Genomic DNA, 17,574 nt, shown 5'->3' with positions numbered 1-17,574 from the left:
GCCAAATATCCCCCTTCAACCATGACCTCCATCCTCTATTATCCTATTTGCTCTCACCTTCAACATTTCAAGGATACCAAAGAAGGAGATGGGAGATGGATACTGCTGCTATCATATGGGAGAGCTAGGCAGTTTTCTGAGCGACCTCAAGGCCTTTCCCCCTGCTGGCCAGAAAACAAGTGCAACATACACTATACCACAGCAGGTGCATGCTTCTGCACACTTGCAATTTTCAGATAAACTGCAACATGCTCTCTGGTGTGCTCTCATCTCAGTTCCTTTATACATGACCATCACTTCTGGAACTTCCACCGATGGTGTTCCTGCAGCAGGACTATCTGGTTCTTTTAATACAAGTAGGTATACTGGTATTTGCCACATACTCCCATCTCCCCCATTTTGCTTCTCACAACCTGGGTTACAAATCAAACCAGAGTACCCTTCAAGCATAATCAGGGTCCTGTACATCTATAGCATGCATCAGGCTTTTTTTTGTCTATTACCAATTTTATCCTCTCTCTCTCTCTCTGTCCGTAACTTCGTTACACATTTTTTCACAACAGTCATGTTTACTGACAGTGGCACCTTAGACAGGAACATTGGCAGTTTACCTGTTCCAACACAGGCCTTCTCAGTTTCCCTCCATATTTGGTATGAAGGGTGGATACAAGAAAGACCCAATATAAGCTTCTTGCCTCATGTCGACTTCTCTGCCAAAATGTCAGCTTGGAACAATTCTGTACTGCCTTTTGATGAAACAGTTGGAAATGTACTACGAAATGGTCAGGGAAACAAACTGGGTACTCATGCATTCCCTGTAGTATCTCCTCATGCCATGCAGCTGACTGCAGCACACTGAGGACAAGGACTTGAATCAGCGTACTCATTTCCATCAAATACCAACCAAAAATCACAGTCACTTTTTTTTTTTTTCACACAGAACCCCTGTACTGGTGGCACCAAAGAACTACGAGGCACATTACCAACGTCTCGCTTACATCTATACATCCAACATGGAGTTATGCTGGATCAGAAGTGATCACACAACCAGGAGGATAAGTACAAAATCGGGAAGCCAGAAGAAAAGCAGGTTCTGCTCTTAGCAGAACCACGTAATAACAAAATTTGTAAAACCCCAAAGCAGCAGTAAACTCTGTAATAAATAGTGTTGGATGCTGCCATGCTAATAAGGTTTTAAACTCTTTTGGCATCATTCCACTACAACATGCTATTTTATGTAGCCATTTATACCAACCACTCACACAAACACAGTGTGGCATCTACTCAAACAAACCTGTGAATGACTGTGAATAAACACCTACAAATTAAAAGAAAAGCCAACAGCAAAGATACAGGTGTCCCATATCAGATTCTACTGGCATCAAGAAATCAAATTTCATGTTACTGATGTACATCTCTAAGGAAAGACAACCTTCTGTTTTCTAGTATTACAGCCCACTGTGTTAGCAATGGTGCTACCTAGTAACATGGGAAACTTTTAGTTATGTACTTACCATAACTTCGGATGTATGGGATCCATCTCGCCTACATTCACAACAGATGGGTTCGGAGCCGATCCATCGGCTCCGACTCGGCAACTAATACACTAGCACGAAGTCTCTCATTGGCTGGGCTACTCCCTATCCCAGGATGCACTACACCTGCTTCTCCAGATCTTGTTTGTTCGCTTTCATACATCCATGCAAACACAGAAAAACTAGTAGTCACTATAACCAACTTAAGTTCTTCAAGAAAGATCGCCAAGAAAAAAGGGACTACAGCTCCTCTAAATCCGAATGGAAGGGGGAAGGAGGGTGGGTACTTATGAATGTAGGCGAGATGGATCCCATACATCCGATGTTATGGTAAGTACATAACTAAAAGATGTAATGGGATCCTATCTCGCCTACATTCACAACAGATGGGACAGCGTCCCTAGCACCTACATCCCGGGTGGCTCATTGGAACACACTCCTGAGAACTGTGGAACCAAAGGAAGCTCTGCCTCGAGAAACCACATCCAATTTGTAATGAGAAATGAAAGTGTGCGGAGAAGTCCAGGTTGCCGCAGCACAAATATCATCTATTGATAACTTGGAGTGAAAAGCTACGGAAGTAGCCATTGCCCTGGTAGAATGAGCCTTGACTGGAAAGGGAAGGTCTTTGTTAGCCTGTGAATAAAAAAAATGATACAATCTTTAATCCATTTAGATATGGAGGTTTTTGTTACTGGTTGACCCAATTTGTTCACTGCAAAGGAAACAAATTGATTTGATTTCCGCGTTTGAGCGGTTCTATTCAAATAAAAACGCAGTTGTCTATGTACGTCCAATTGATGCAAAGTATATTCTGCATTATTAGAGAATTCTGGAAAAAAGACAGGGAGTTCTATAGTTTGTTGAATACAGAAAGAGGAGGCCACTTTTGGTATAAATGCAGGGTTTAATTTCAATGAAACTCTATGCTTGTGAAAAATCAAATAGGGAGGATCAGAACAAAGAGCTTGAAGTTCTGAAACTCGCCTAGCAGACGTTATGGCTACTAAAAAGGCCGTTTTCCAGGACAGAAATTTTAAATCACAGGTAGCAGCTGGTTCGAAAGGACGGGCAGTTAGGGCAGCAAGAACCATATTCAAATCCCAAGGGGACAGGATGAGATAAAGGAGGCCTAAGGAGCCAAGCCCCTTTAAGGAAAGCCTTACAAAGTTTGTGAGACATCAAAGAAAGGTTCAAATGAAGCATGAAAATTAGAGATCGCTAGCTGAACCTTAATGGTAGAAACTGAAGAGCCTGACTGAAAAAGGGAGGCCAGAAAATTCAGAACCTCCGATACTGGTGCAGTGAGAGGATCTATACCCGTTCTTGAGCCCAGAAGGCAAACCTTTTCCATTTACTGGAATAAAGTTTGATGGTGGAAGGTTTATGAGAAGAAGACAGTATGTGGACCACGTCCGCGAAAGAGCATTGTCTCGGACTAAGGATGGAAGTGGAGTAACCATGCTGCCAACTTCAGGGACCTGAGAGACGGATGAAGCCATCCTGACTGATGAGTCAACAGGTCTGGCACGGATCCAGAAACCATGGACCTTCTATCGCATGCCTCTGTAGGAAAGGAAACCAAACTTGACAAGGCCAGTGCGGGCAATCAAAATCATCTCGCTCTCCATGTAAATGGCCTTCTGTATCACCCTCGGTAGGAGGAACGGAGGAAGGCGTAGAAGACCGGGGGGCCAAATGTGAGTCAGAGCGTCCCTGGGAATCTGTCCCTGAGAAGGGAACAGTGTGAAGAACTCTCTGCATTTCGCATTGTGAGGGCTGGCAAACAGGTCGCAGCAAGGAAGACCCCATCTGTCGAAGATTTTTGCAGCTATACCCTGGTTGAGGGACCACTCGTGGGGTAAAAGAATGGTCCTGCTTAATCTGTCCGCAATCACATTGGACTTCCCCGGTATGTGCGTTGCCATTAGAAAGCGGTTGGTAGCTACCGCCCAGTGCCAAAGTCTCATGGCTTCTCTGCATAGTGGGTAAGACCTGGTTCCACCTTGCTTGTTTATGTACCACACCACCGACATGTTGTCGGATAGGATAATGTCGGGCCCTGTGGGAGAGCGTGATGGAGAGCTTGGAGTACCAATAGTACCGCTCTCATCTCCAGGACATTGATATGCAAATGCGTTTCCTGGATCTGCCATGTGCCTTTGACCGACCTGTCCAGGTAATGACCCCCCCACCCTACCTGGGAGGCGTCCGTAGTCACAGTGGCAACGGGATGTTGAGGTATAAAGGGTCGCCCCTGGTCGAGATTTGATTGGAGAAGCCACCAATGCAGATCTCGACGGCAACTTTCCGTGATTATGATTAAGTGGTTCAAGGGAAGTTCCTGATAAGACCATTGAACCGACAGTAGCCATTGTAAAATTCGCATGTGAAGTCTGGCCAAGGGAACTAAAAGTATGGTTGACGCCATCGAGCCCAACAGTTGTAGGATCCGATGGGTCGGGGCTCTTAGTAGGGAAGACAGGATTTGACTTGATCTTGTAGGACCTGAATTCTTGCTGCCGGTAAAAAGGCGCGCATTCTTTTTGTGTCTAAGTCTGCACCTATGAAAGTAATACGCTGAGATGGCTGTAGTACAGATTTTTGCAAATTGAACGTGATCCCCAAGAAACGGCCCAAGGTGAACGTGGCTCTGGCGCTTGGAGTAGTAGATGCTCGGAGGTGGCAGTAAGGAGCCAGTCGTCTAGATAAGGAAACACCTGGAATCCCAGACTTCTCAGGTGAGCAGTTACCACTGCCAGACACTTGGTGAACACCCTGGGGCTGTGGTGAGACCAAAGGGCAGTGCTCGAATTGAAATGACTGACTCCGAGGCGAAGCGTAAATGTCTCCTGGACTCTTGAGCTATGGGAATGTGATAGTAAGCGTCCTCGAGATCTATGGAGCACATCCATGCATCTTTTCCAGCAAAGGAAGAATAGATTGAAGAGTGACCATTCGGAATTTGGACTTCTTTACGAAACTATTCAATGAACTGAGGTCCAAAATGGGCCTGAAGTCCCCTGTCTTTTTTGGTACCAAAAATAATCTTGAGTAAGTTCCTGATCCGATCTGGTCGATGGGGACAGGCTGGATGGCTCTTTTTTCTAGCAGCTTTGAAACCTCTAATGCTGCCTGATCCCGCTGACTGGGTGGTACGTCCGGGATTTCCCTTAAAGAAAGGGGGGGGGTTTGTTGAAGGGGATGATATAACCTCCGGTAATAATGCGAAGCACCCACTGATCGCTTGTTATGGATTCCCAAGCTTGTGGGTGCGCCGCAAAGCGTCCCTCGACTGGCTCCGGAGTTGCACAGTCGGGCAACAACTCAGGGACGCTGGTTGTATGAAGAACCACGAAAGGAATCGCGGTCTCCAGAGTTACGGGGGCCTCTGCCACCTCTGGGGCGGTGTCTTCCAAAATCCCCTGCCTCTGGAGGGGGAATCACTGGGTGGAGTAGGGAAAGACTTCTGAGATTTTCTAAACCACATTTTCCCTCCTCTCCGAGCCTTGGGGTAAGGCCTAGAAGGAGCTGAAAATCGGGCCCCAACGGCAGTCAAAGTCTTGCCCTCCTGCTCGCACCGAGTTAGTGTGTCCTTCACCTTGGGTCCAAACAAAGATGACCCATCAAAGGGTCGTGAAGGAAGACTTGAAGGCCTCCATGCGAACACAAGCGTAACCAGGCTTGTCTCCTGAGGGCAACGCCTGTTCCCGCTGCTCTACTCGCCCCTTCGCCCGCATATGAAATGAGCCTCATGGACGAGTTAACAATAGAAAGGACGGTAGTCATCTGCGCCAACAGTCGGGGCCAGCGCCTCAGGTAGGTTACCAACAAGAGAGTCATTTAGCTCTTTGAGAAGATCCCTTTGGAGCCTCGTAAAATGACATAAGTAGTTCAGCGACCGTAAGGCAAAGGCCGCTGAAGACAGGGTACGCTTCCTGTACCTATCCATACTCCTAGAATCCTTATTAGGAGGATGAACAGACGTCGAAGCCTCTGCCACGTCCTGCCGTGTGGCAGAAGCCACCACCAAAGCATCTACAGGCACACCCTTTGTGAGAAACTCCTTCTGGGGGGGGGCTGACAAAAATTTATTGGGCCTCGCAGGCACCGGTTCCACAGAATCAGGGTGTTCCCACGCCTTGAGAAACCAAATCAAGGAGTTCATCAAGGCGGACACACCCAGGAGGCGGAAGGCTGGGCCCCAAAGGCCTTGAGGAAGACTGACTCCTCAGCTGAAGGGGTTTTGGCTTGCCAGTCACCTCTCTGTCTCAGAATCTCCAAGATATCTGAGAAGGAGATATCATCCGAAGATGATTTGGGGACCCTTCTGCGTCATCGAGGTCAGTATCCGATGTAACAGACTCATCTTGGGAGTCTACGTGCTTCCTCTTACACAATTTCTTCCGTGGGGTTCGTCCGAAGCAGTTTCGGACGGACCACCCAGAAGAAGGAACCCCGATGGGGTATCCTCAGGCCCTGGGGCCCGCTGCCGGGAGCTGCAACACAACAGAGGCACCAGTCTCCAAATCTAGGGACGGTGAGGTAGAATCTTGCTGAACCGGCAAAGGCATGGCCAGCGCGCTCCTCATGGCCTCAAAGGCCGGACCTCCAGAATCCAAGGAGGTCACTGGTCTAGAGGCCACGATGGCACTGGGAATTCCAGCAGCCGATGCTCCGAGAGGAAGACTAGGCACCGAAGCAGACAATCCCAAAGTGTTCCCCTCGGGCCCGGCTGAAGAGGTCGCAGTACCAAACCCTGAACCGGAGGACAGGGTAGGAAGCACAGTCGGAACCGAGAGACCACGAAGGGGTCTCTGCTCCGACCGTATGGCTCCGCTTTGCTCCACCACCACAGACTCCAACGGCTCCGAGGAGGTTGGAGGAGGAATCGAATGTGTTGGAGGGGGGATCGGCTCCGAAGCTAACTGTGCTGGAGCCGAGACCAATTTAGTAAACACTGGAGATTGGAATAGCCTCTGTAAAACCCTATCCAGGTCCGAATCTGAAAGTCTCGATGATTTAGAGGAGGTAGACAATCGAGAAGACTTTCCTCTCGGCTCGAGAGAGAAGGGGACCGGCTCCGAAACGGCTCCAATGCTATCGGCGCCGACTCCACCACAGCATGGACCACCATCGGCACCGAAGGAGCCTTCTTCGAGCCGAGGGGAAGAGTCTGAGCTGCACACTTCCACCGGCTCGGCCATTGGAACCGATGGAGGTGATTCACCTCTCGATACTCAACTTGCGGCTCCGAAGGCAATGGAGCCGGTAGGAGGTATCGAGGCAGACCGACCCTCGGCCCCAAGTCAGTGGAGCCGAGGAAGAAGAGGTCAATTTTGTCTTTTAGAAGTCGGCTCCGACGGACTTGTCGGAGCCGACGATCTTTTCTTTTTGGAAGTAACAGGTAGATCTAAGGCTTCCTCAAAAGAAGGTTTGATAAGCCCTTTCAATATTAATTTGTTCTTGCGTTCTTGAAGAACTCTAGAGGAGAACGCATGACAGACGCTACAAGTCTCTTGCAGATGTTTCGGCCCCAAACAATAAACACATACTGAATGACTGTCTGTAATGGACATTTTATATTTGCACCGAGTGCATTTTTTAAAAACCTGACTTTTGTTCCTTAGACATGATACAGGCCACAAGAAGTACAAACTCTACGGAAATCTTACTCTACCACAACAAGTATAGCACTATACACAAATTGCGCCAACTGAAAAGCGCGAGACACACTGGCGCGAGTACTGGTGAAAGTTTACCTCACAACAATTAGAAACAAGTTAAACGGCCCAAAGCCCTCTAATTTAAACGGGCTTTGCCCGAAAAACAACTAACCAAAAGTTAATAAAACCTAATAGCACTCAAAGGTAGGGCAAAGGCCCTCTAACTTAAACGGGCCTTACCCGACTGAACAAATTAAATTTTTTGGAAACAAGCACTCAAAAAAAAACAATAAGAAATAGTAAGAAATAGTAAGAAATAGCTGTTAAAACAGCTGTTTGGTTAATATAGACAAAAATTCCCTAGGTCAAGGACCAATAAGGTAAAAAGAACCACTTAGCTCCAGCCAAGTCGAGACCACGTCCAGCTTGTTAAGCGGCAAACGAGATCTGGGGAAGCAGGTGTAGTGCATCCTGGGATAGGGAGTAGCCCAGCCAATGAGAGACTTCGTGCTAGTGTATTAGTTGCCGAGTCGGAGCCGATGGATCGGCTCCGAACCCATCTGTTGTGAATGTAAGCGAGATAGGATCCCATTACATACTTTCATTTTTTATAACCATGTGCACAAAAAAAGCCAAACAAATAAAATGTGAAAACCTGAATCCTCCAAGCTTTGATGGGAATACTAAGTTAACCCAGTACCCTAAAAACACCGCATAAACACACTTTCTGCAGATCATGCAGGATATGCATCTTTCCCCTTGTCTTCAGAGCAGTCATCATTTATTTCACCTTCAAGCATCAACTAATTCACAGGCATCTGTTAAAAGACATCTGGCCTCAGAGTTCTGTAGTATGTACCAGTGCATGTATGACAAAATTCTAATCAGTCAGCATCAAAAATAAAATATCTTTTAGTCCTAAAACCTTTCCAAAAATGTTCGACTGAAAATGCTAGGTCACAGTGTTAAGACTAGTGGCACTAACCTAAGTCAGCAAATACATCAATAAAACAGAATTAGAACTGCTTTAGAGGGTTTAGGCTAAAAAAAAAAATACAGTACATATTTCTAGGTCACTTTTTTCTACAAAAAAAAAAAATTGACGAAATGGTGTTATCCATTAGCTGGAACACATGCAGTATGCATATGATGCAAACAAAAAATGAAAAACTCCCAGGTTATCATCTGATAATTAGCTCTGTTAAACTGCACACTGTACCTGCTGTAATGTTTCCAGACCGAGCAACAACCTTAAATCCATCAGCTACTTTATCCACACTATCTCCATGAGTGAGCAACACAGACTCTTCTTTTTTGAGGCCCCTGTTATAAAAAAGAAAACAATAATGCAACTACTACAATGGCTTCAAAACTACAGTTGTAGGAGTATTCATTACATATCCCATATCTTCAACTGTTACTTCCATGTTCATGCTTTTTATCACACAGCAGAGTCACTCAATGTCCATTACTCATCTGCCTGCCTGTGTGGTGGTACACAAAAAGAGATTTTACACAGATGCAACTCCAAATGTATTATTAGTAAACTAAAAAGTTGCTAAAGCACTTTGAAGTGATACTGCTGCATTACATGTGAACATATAAACTGTATTAAAGTATTTAAACACCCACAAACTCTGTATAAATATTTTATGCACTCTTAACAGAATGACAAATTGTGTTTTTTATGCTTTTTAGTGCATACCTAGCAGTCTCAGCAGCCCATCAAGTAGAACACTCTCTTATGGTGCTGGGAGATCAGAAGGCTGTGGGTTCTACTCCCACATCAGGTAGATGGGACTAATTTTTCCAATATGGGAGGGAGGGATGCTGCACTCCATCTTTCGGATGAGACATTAAATCAGCTCAGGTGGATGTAAAAGATCTCACAGCAGTCATTAAAAACAGTAGGGGAAGTTCCCCAGTGTCTTAGCCAAATTTTCCTTGGTTAGTTTAGTTTGACCACCACCTTGGGTCTTCCCAGAAGATGCCATTGGCATAGTGGAACTGCCATTTTCAACAATATGCACTAAACATAATCAAAATGAAATATAAAATAAAAACTTAATAAAACATGAAAGACATTGCACAGACAATCAATGGTTATTGAAACTTAGCAACGTACATAACACAACAGCAACAAATACAAATTACAAAAACACACTGTTCACGGTTTTAAATATAGCTAAGGATACCACAGCGTTGTATCCAAAGCAATCAGTTAAAAAAAAAAAAGCAACAATTTGAAATGAAGCTGGAACAACAGGAGCCAAAAAAGTAGTAACAAACAACAGGAACAAGTTCCACCAGGATTTATTAAAAGCACAAATTCTGTATCTCTGACGTCTCGGCCCAAAGCCTTCAAGGAGAATAAAACACTTGCATGCAGTAACAGCTTATATACATAGCAAATGAGACAATTACATAATTAATCAATTAGTACAACAATTCAGCAAACTAGTGTTCTCCAGTTGAGCTCTTCATTAAGCCCAAAAGGAAACATAGTTTTAAATTTTAAAATATATACAGTTTCTTTCTGCACTAATCTAGTTTTAACATCAGTATCACTATACATAGAAACACAAACTTGTTCTAAAATAGTTCCTTTTAAGCCCTCATTACATTTATTATGTGCTTCCAAAAATGTGATGCAACTGGACTGTCTTCTTTGCCATTTTAATGTCTCTTAAATGCTCCAAAAATCTTTTTTAAAGGGCCTCTTTGTTTCCCGATGTAAAATTTATTACAGGGGCATTTTAGAGCATAAATAACACCCTCAGAATTGCAATTAAATGTACCCCGACTCTCAAATTTAACATTATTAATAAAATTGAAATTGGGTACAATATGCTGACAGGCCTTACACCTCCCACATGGAGAAGTCCCAATTTTAACAGGTTTCATGTATATTTGTAATACAGGCATCTTAACCCTAGATCTTACAAGAAAATCTTTTATACTCCTGCCTTTACGATAAGAAAACTTTATATTTATATCAAGCCATTCTTGAACATTTCTGAGTGAACAGAAATAAAGCCAATATTGGTTAACAATATCAAGGAACTGTTTGGTAAAACTACCATAAGTAGTAACAAAATAAATATTTTCTTTACTAGAAGCTGAAATATCATGATGTATTGTGTTACATTCTTTTGTTGGATAGATTTTATATATCTGGGTTTAACCCCTGTACACAATCTGTTGAAGCTCTTTTCCAAGATATTTGTACCATAGCCTCTAGAGGAAAAAGATTGCACCAAAAGGCATTTCTTCATGAAATATATCAGATCTATTACATAGCTTAGAAATACGTAACATTTCACCATAAGGAAGAGCCTCAATAACATGTGAGGGATGGCCACTATTAGCATGTAAATATTGGCAAGTCCCTTCAAATTTTATTGGGCGTGTAATAATATTCTCACCATCTGAAATATCCAGTACTATATCTAAAAAGGAATAATATGACCAATATTAAGGCCATCAAATTTAATATGAAATTTGTTAACATTAATTTCATTAAAAAATCCAACAATTGTATCTTTGTCACTGTCTACCAAAAATACTAAATCATCAACATATCTAAAGTAATAAATAACATGTTCCTGAAAAAATCTATGTTTATAAATAATGTTAGATTCAAAACCCATAAAAGATTTGCATACATGGGGCAAATGAAGCCCCATTTGCGTGTCCTGTAACTGATGATATATAACATTATTAAATTCAAAAAATTGTGTGTTAAACAAAATAAATCATTTCCATAACATATTCTGAAGCAGGAGAATTACCAAGGAAAAACCTAAGGGCTTCCAATCCATACTCATGCCTAATGCTTGTATACAAGCTTTTCACATCAATACTGACCCAAACCATATTCCTATTTACTTTGACATCTTTTATTTTCAAAAAGTCAAAGACATCACTTATATAGGAAGGCAACCTGATAACATAAGGGTACAAAAATGATGCAAAATACACCTAAATTATGAAGAAAATAATTTGACCCAGAGACTATAGGTCTCCCAGGGGGTTTATGTAAGTTCTTATGAATCTTAGGCAGGCAGTAAAATAAAGCCATTTTACAGCCTGTTGTTTGAAACTTTTTTTTAACATCTGACTGGCAGAAATAGCCAAGTCTTAATCCCTTATTAATAAGCTCCCTATAGTCACACATGGCTGAGAAGAAATTTTCAGTTTCCACAACTTTATACGTATTGCTATCACCAAGATGTTGCATACACATTTCCATATAATCATTAAACCCCATTACAACCAGTTTGTTGCCTTTGTCAGAGGGTTTAAAGACAATATCATATGTTTTACTCAAAGCTGACAATGCTTTCCATTCTTGAATAGACATATTGTGAAATGTTACGTATTTCTAAGCTATGTAATAGATCTGATATATTTCATGAAGAAATGCGCCTTTTGGTGCAATCTTTTTCCTCTAGAGGCTATGGTACAAATATCTTGGAAAAGAGCTTCAACAGATTGTGTACAGGGGTTAAACCCAGATATATAAAATCTATCCAACAAAAAGAATGTAACACAATACATCATGATATTTCAGCTTCTAGTAAAGAAAATATTTATTTTGTTACTACTTATGGTAGTTTTACCAAACAGTTCCTTGATATTGTTAACCAATATTGGCTTTATTTCTGTTCACTCAGAAATGTTCAAGAATGGCTTGATATAAATATAAAGTTTTCTTATCGTAAAGGCAGGAGTATAAAAGATTTTCTTGTAAGATCTAGGGTTAAGATGCCTGTATTACAAATATACATGAAACCTGTTAAAATTGGGACTTCTCCATGTGGGAGGTGTAAGGCCTGTCAGCATATTGTACCCAATTTCAATTTTATTAATAATGTTAAATTTGAGAGTCGGGCTACATTTAATTGCAATTCTCACCGTGTTATTTACGCTCTAACCTGCCCCTGTAATAAATTTTACATCGGGAAACAAAGAGGCCCTTTAAAAAGATTTTTGGAGCATTTAAGAGACATTAAAATGGCAAAGAAGACAGTCCAGTTGCATCACATTTTTGGAAGCACATAATAAATGTAATGAGGGCTTAAAAGGAACTATTTTAGAACAAGTTTGTGTTTCTATGTATAGTGATACTGATGTTAAAACTAGATTAGTGCAGAAAGAAACTGTATATATTTTAAAATTTAAAACTATGTTTCCTTTTGGGCTTAATGAAGAGCTCAACTGGAGAACACTAGTTTGCTGAATTGTTGTACTAATTGATTAATTATGTAATTGTCTCATTTGCTATGTATATAAGCTGTTACTGCATGCAAGTGTTTTATTCTCCTTGAAGGCTTTGGGCCGAGACGTCAGAGATACAGAATTTGTGCTTTTAATAAATCCTGGTGGAACTTGTTCCTGTTGTTTGTTACAACAATTTGAAATGTCCTGCTACAGTAAGTCCCAAAGCACGGAGAATAACTGGTCGAAAAAAATGGACATGCATATATCAATTCTGACATGGCAATTTCCTGGAATATTCCCTTTTCTCCAAAGTATGGTGATCTCTGAATTGGTAAATATAAGTTTAAGGATATGAGGGGCTTGCACCCTTGCATAAAAGAAGTTTAAAAGATAAGAGCAAGGTTTGAGACTCACTCTTCTTGGTTTTTGATCTTTTTGGTCTTTCAGTACTCTGTGTTACAAGTGCAGCCATTTCAATACAGAACCACTTAAACCAGCAGAAATGCAATGCATCTCAAACCTAAAACAAAAGAGCTGTAAGCTGTGAAACAAAGTCAAAACCACCAATCCACATGATACTCAGTTTAATTCCCACAATCAAAGGTAGGTGGAAAATGCAAAGACGTCAGAAAAGTATCCAGTATGCAGCCCCTTACAGCTGTAAGCAGTTCAGCATTAACACATGTCACAAGACTACAGATTTAACTAAGGCATATAATGTTCACCTAAATGTTAACAAGTGCAACAAGCTATACTTCATAGGTACAGATGCAGGATCGTCACATAGCTGCAGCATTCAAAGCTACAGTGCATCAGAATAAAGCACAACAACAAACAAACCAACTTGTAAAAAAAACAGAAAAAATGTCCAACTCCAATATAAGTTTTAACAGAAGTCAACTCTAGCACCTCATCAAAACAAGTGCCTTCCAGGAGTATAAACTATAAAATGCTTAAACATCTTATATACTAAAATCTTTAAACAATTAGACAATTAATCAATTAAACATCCATCAATCAATGAATAACCAAATCAGAAGCTTCCATGTGCACTCAGTGTTCAAGCCATCAGGATTTAAAGTACTACATTTTAAAATATAGTTTCTTTATATAACCATTAATAGTTTAGTACATAAGATAAGTATTTTATAGTTTATACTCCTGGAAGGAACTTGTTTTGCCGAGGCGCTAGAGCGGAGTACTAATAAAACAAATTGGACTTGGACGTTTTTTCTGTTTTTTTTTTTTTTTTTATGAGAATAAAGCAGTCTGTTAAAATGGAGGTCATCCATTGCACAGAGGCACCAAGTCTTACAATATAAAAATACTATAAACTTTTTTATTACAGGGACCTCAAACAAGAAGAGTCTGCATCAACTACAGCAACCAATAGTTAACCAAAGCACCAGATATCCAGCAAAAAGCACTCAAGAGACCAAAGAGAAAATTTACTCTGGGTTTTCATCCACAGGCTGCAGAACATCTGCAATATATCTGTGAACGTTCATGTTTATACTGGTAAAACTGAATGAATGTACATCAAAATACTTGATTTCAGAGATATTGGAAACTGTAAACCAGGCTACTGGTATATACTGTTTGCAAAAGGAAGAAAATTTTAAACTTGTCAAGTGGTTCCTCAAAGGAGTCACCATGGGTACTTTAATAACAAACTTTTATCTGAAAATGATATACGGCAACTATGCCTTGCTGCTTCTAAAGCTGATGGTTTAAATTCACGTGCCAACATCAAACCTGCACTGCAATTTTGAAGTATAATATATATAGTTGCTGGAAAGAGTTTGTTTGTTAACGATATGCTTACAACCCATAGCAAGATGCACTGGAATATGGGTTTTAGATTACACAGCATTTTAATCCAAATGCTTTATTTTATGGTGTTCAGTTATTTATTTGTCCAGAATTATTGTATTTCCAATCTTATCTGTAAAGCTTTTATATAAATGCAATACTGGTTTTATCGAGAACATACTATGCATTTAGTGACAAGAAAGAACGAAGGATGACATAATCTGCTCTCTTCTTTACAGCGATCATGCTGAACTCACCAATGTAAGGAGAAGACTAGCTCTACTCTGGTGACATCTGGACTACTCTACAACTCAGACGAGAAAAGCCGCTGGCTACCTGCAGCTCATTCCCACATAAAGGGGATTATAACAATGAACAGTGATAATTACAATGAACATTGTGAGTCATTATGTTACCTTACATTTTTCCTACATTTTTTTCCAAACATTTTACACTTAAAGAGAAAAATGTCTATCTGTGAAACAGGATTCTTTCGTGAAGTGAAGAGAGAAAAAGTTCTTCAAAAACGAGTTACATTTCAGAGGTATAGTTGTGGATGGGTTACAGAGCTTTGCCTCTGAACAATGACAGATGGATGCAGCAGGTCACTGTTTTAGCAGATGAAAGACCTACAGATCTGAGACAACCTTCTGTACTTGTGTGTGAAGGAGATATTTCCCTCAACGTCCTCAAAGCCAGGAAGCTGGCAGAGAAAGAACAAAACTCCCAAAAGTGACTGGAATTAACCAGGAGTTGTGGCCTTCTATTGCTGTTATGGAGGCTTTACCCAGAGAATTACTGCTGATGAGAGCTCCCAACCAAAGGGTTTGAAAGGTTGTTTTCACTTTTTGTTAAGCTCTTTCACAGGCAGTGTGGAAAGATGCTTTTGACTGTAACAATACTGAAACCTATTTTTTAAAGATGCTAAATTCTCAGAATATACCTCTTTTCACTGCTACTAAACCAATGCAATGGGTAGCAGTGTCTCAGTATTTAAAAACCACCTCTTAAAAAGCCACATGATGTAGAACAAGAAACTGTTCATGCAAACTTGTATATCAGTGATGCTAAATAGATTATTATCTGCATCTACTGAACACATTCTATATCCCCCCTACAAAGCATGAGAAATTCCCAACTAAAATCCAGGATGTAAACAATGAAAATGCATCACCGTGAAAGATTTTAATTAGTCATACACTAAATAGGCAAACTATTCAGTATCCAAAATTAAGTTAATCAAATGATTAAAAAAGTATTATGCAAATTATTTAGAGTGATCAACATCCAAGATACTGACAAACATATCTGAGCTCCACATTTGTGATTATACCCTTTGTAGGATATGTACAAGGGTAGTGTGACATTGGTGAGGACTGCGGTGGGAGTGACAGATACGTTTAAGGTGGAGGTGGGATTACATCAAGGATCAGCTCTGAGCCCTTTCTTATTTGCAGTAGCGATGGACAGGTTGACAGATGAGATCAGACAGGAGGCCCCGTGGACTATGATGTTTGCAGATAACATTATGATAGGTAGTGAGAGTAGGGACCAGGTTGAGGAGACCCTGGAGAGGTGGAGATATGCTTTACAGAGGAGAGGAATGAAGGTCAGCAGGGCTAAAACAGAATATATGTGTGTAAATGAGAGGGAGGGTACAGGAATGGTAAGGATGCAGGGAGTAGAGTTGGTGAAGGTGGATGAGTTTAAGTTCTTGGGATCAACAGTTCAGAGTAATGGTGAGTATGGAAGAGAGGTGAAGAAGAGAGTACAGGCAGGATGGAGTGGGTGGAGAAGAGTGTCAGGAGTGACTTGTGACAGACGGGTACCAGTAAGAGTGAAAGGGAAGGTCTACAAGAGGGTAGTGAGACCAGCTATGTTATATGGGTTGGAGACGGTGGCATTGACGAAAAAACAGGAGTCCGAGCTGGATGTGGCAGAGTTAAAGATGTTAAAATTTGCACTGGGTGTGACTAGGATGGACAGGATTAGGAATCAGTATATTAGAGGGTCAGCTCAGGTTGGAAAGTTTGGAGACAAAGCAAGAGAGGCGAGATTGCGTTGGTTTGGACAGGTGCTGAGGAGGGATGCTGGGTATATTGGGAAAAGGATGCTAAGGATGGAGCTGCCAGGTAAGAGGAAAAGAGGAAGGCCTAAGATAAGGTTTATGGATGTGGTGAGAGGACATGCAGGCGGCGAAAGAGCATGAAGCAGAGGACATGAAGAAATGGAAACAGAAGATCCGCTGTGGCGACCCCTAACGAGAACAGCCGAAAGAAGATGATGATGATGACCCTTTGTAATCAACACAGATTATACCACCATCATCTATAACAGAAAATCATACTGAACCACGTATAAATTATCATTCACAGACTTACCAATGGAAACTAAGATGCAATCACTGACTGCTATCTATGAAAACAGGGTGGGATACAGTCAATGAGTTCATATGCATTCACAGATACAGTTCATCAAGACATAAATATAGTGTATAGTGACAAAGTCAATAATAAAACCCATGGAAAAAAAGCTACAAAACATCTACTTTCACAATCTACCCTAATCAAAGAAGTCTATATTATAAAAAAAGCATAAACATTTTTTTAATCAAATCCTCCACCTCCCTACTAACAATTCAGCTAAAAGGATGAACACAGTAATAACGTACATGAAAAAAACTAAAACGGAAATCTGTAAATTTTTCAAGCTATCAAATAACGATGAATTAAATCACCCAGTCTCAAGACTTGGCATATGTACTCAGAGAAAAGAAATTGTGCAAACCATACTATACAGAAACAGTGTATGTATGTATGTCTGTGTGTGTGGGGGAGGTCCAATACAGAGTTACAAATGCAGGTAACTCTAATGCACAGAATTAAAAGCAGAAGAGTTCCATGTGGTCAGATAATATACCTTGCCCAAGTACTGCCCGCAACGCTAAATATAATGTAAGTATCTAGTTGCATACTTTTTCAATGATAACAGGCTGCAGTAGTATAGTAATACCAATACACAAAGGGGGATGGTGGAGTCATAGTAGTACCAATACACAAAGGGGGGGTGGAGTCATAGTACTACCAATACACAAAGAGGGGGTGTAGTCAAATCGGAGCTCAACAATAGCAATCATTAAGTCTTTCAAGTATTCTATGTAAAAACAAAGGACACACGCACACCCACTTCCTTAAGATAGCAAAATAGCATGGGTTTGATAAGGAGAGATCTTTACTTTGAAATTCTGTGTCAATTCTAAGAGCAATACTAAATGGAGGACCTTGATGAATCATATAGCACTATTCCACATAAGGGAATAACAAACAGATTTAAAAGCC

The 17,574-nt window shown here is 41.1% G+C and overlaps 1 protein-coding gene across 1 annotated transcript in view; it reads right to left on the bottom strand.

Annotated features, from left to right (window-relative positions):
• GMPS (guanine monophosphate synthase) overlaps positions 1 to 17,574 on the bottom strand; it is a 1,355,954-nt gene that overhangs the window by 750,235 nt on the left and 588,145 nt on the right. The window contains exon 5 of the mRNA XM_044070497.1: positions 8,421 to 8,524. Coding sequence (XP_043926432.1) covers positions 8,421 to 8,524 — 104 coding nt within the window. The remainder of the gene's footprint in view (positions 1 to 8,420; positions 8,525 to 17,574) is intronic.

This window comes from Protopterus annectens, chromosome 4.part1, assembly GCF_019279795.1.
Source record: "Protopterus annectens isolate FY-2018-M chromosome 4.part1, PAN1.0, whole genome shotgun sequence".
Lineage (NCBI taxonomy): Eukaryota > Metazoa > Chordata > Ceratodontiformes > Protopteridae > Protopterus > Protopterus annectens.
This window is presented reverse-complemented; position numbering and strand designations above follow the sequence as displayed.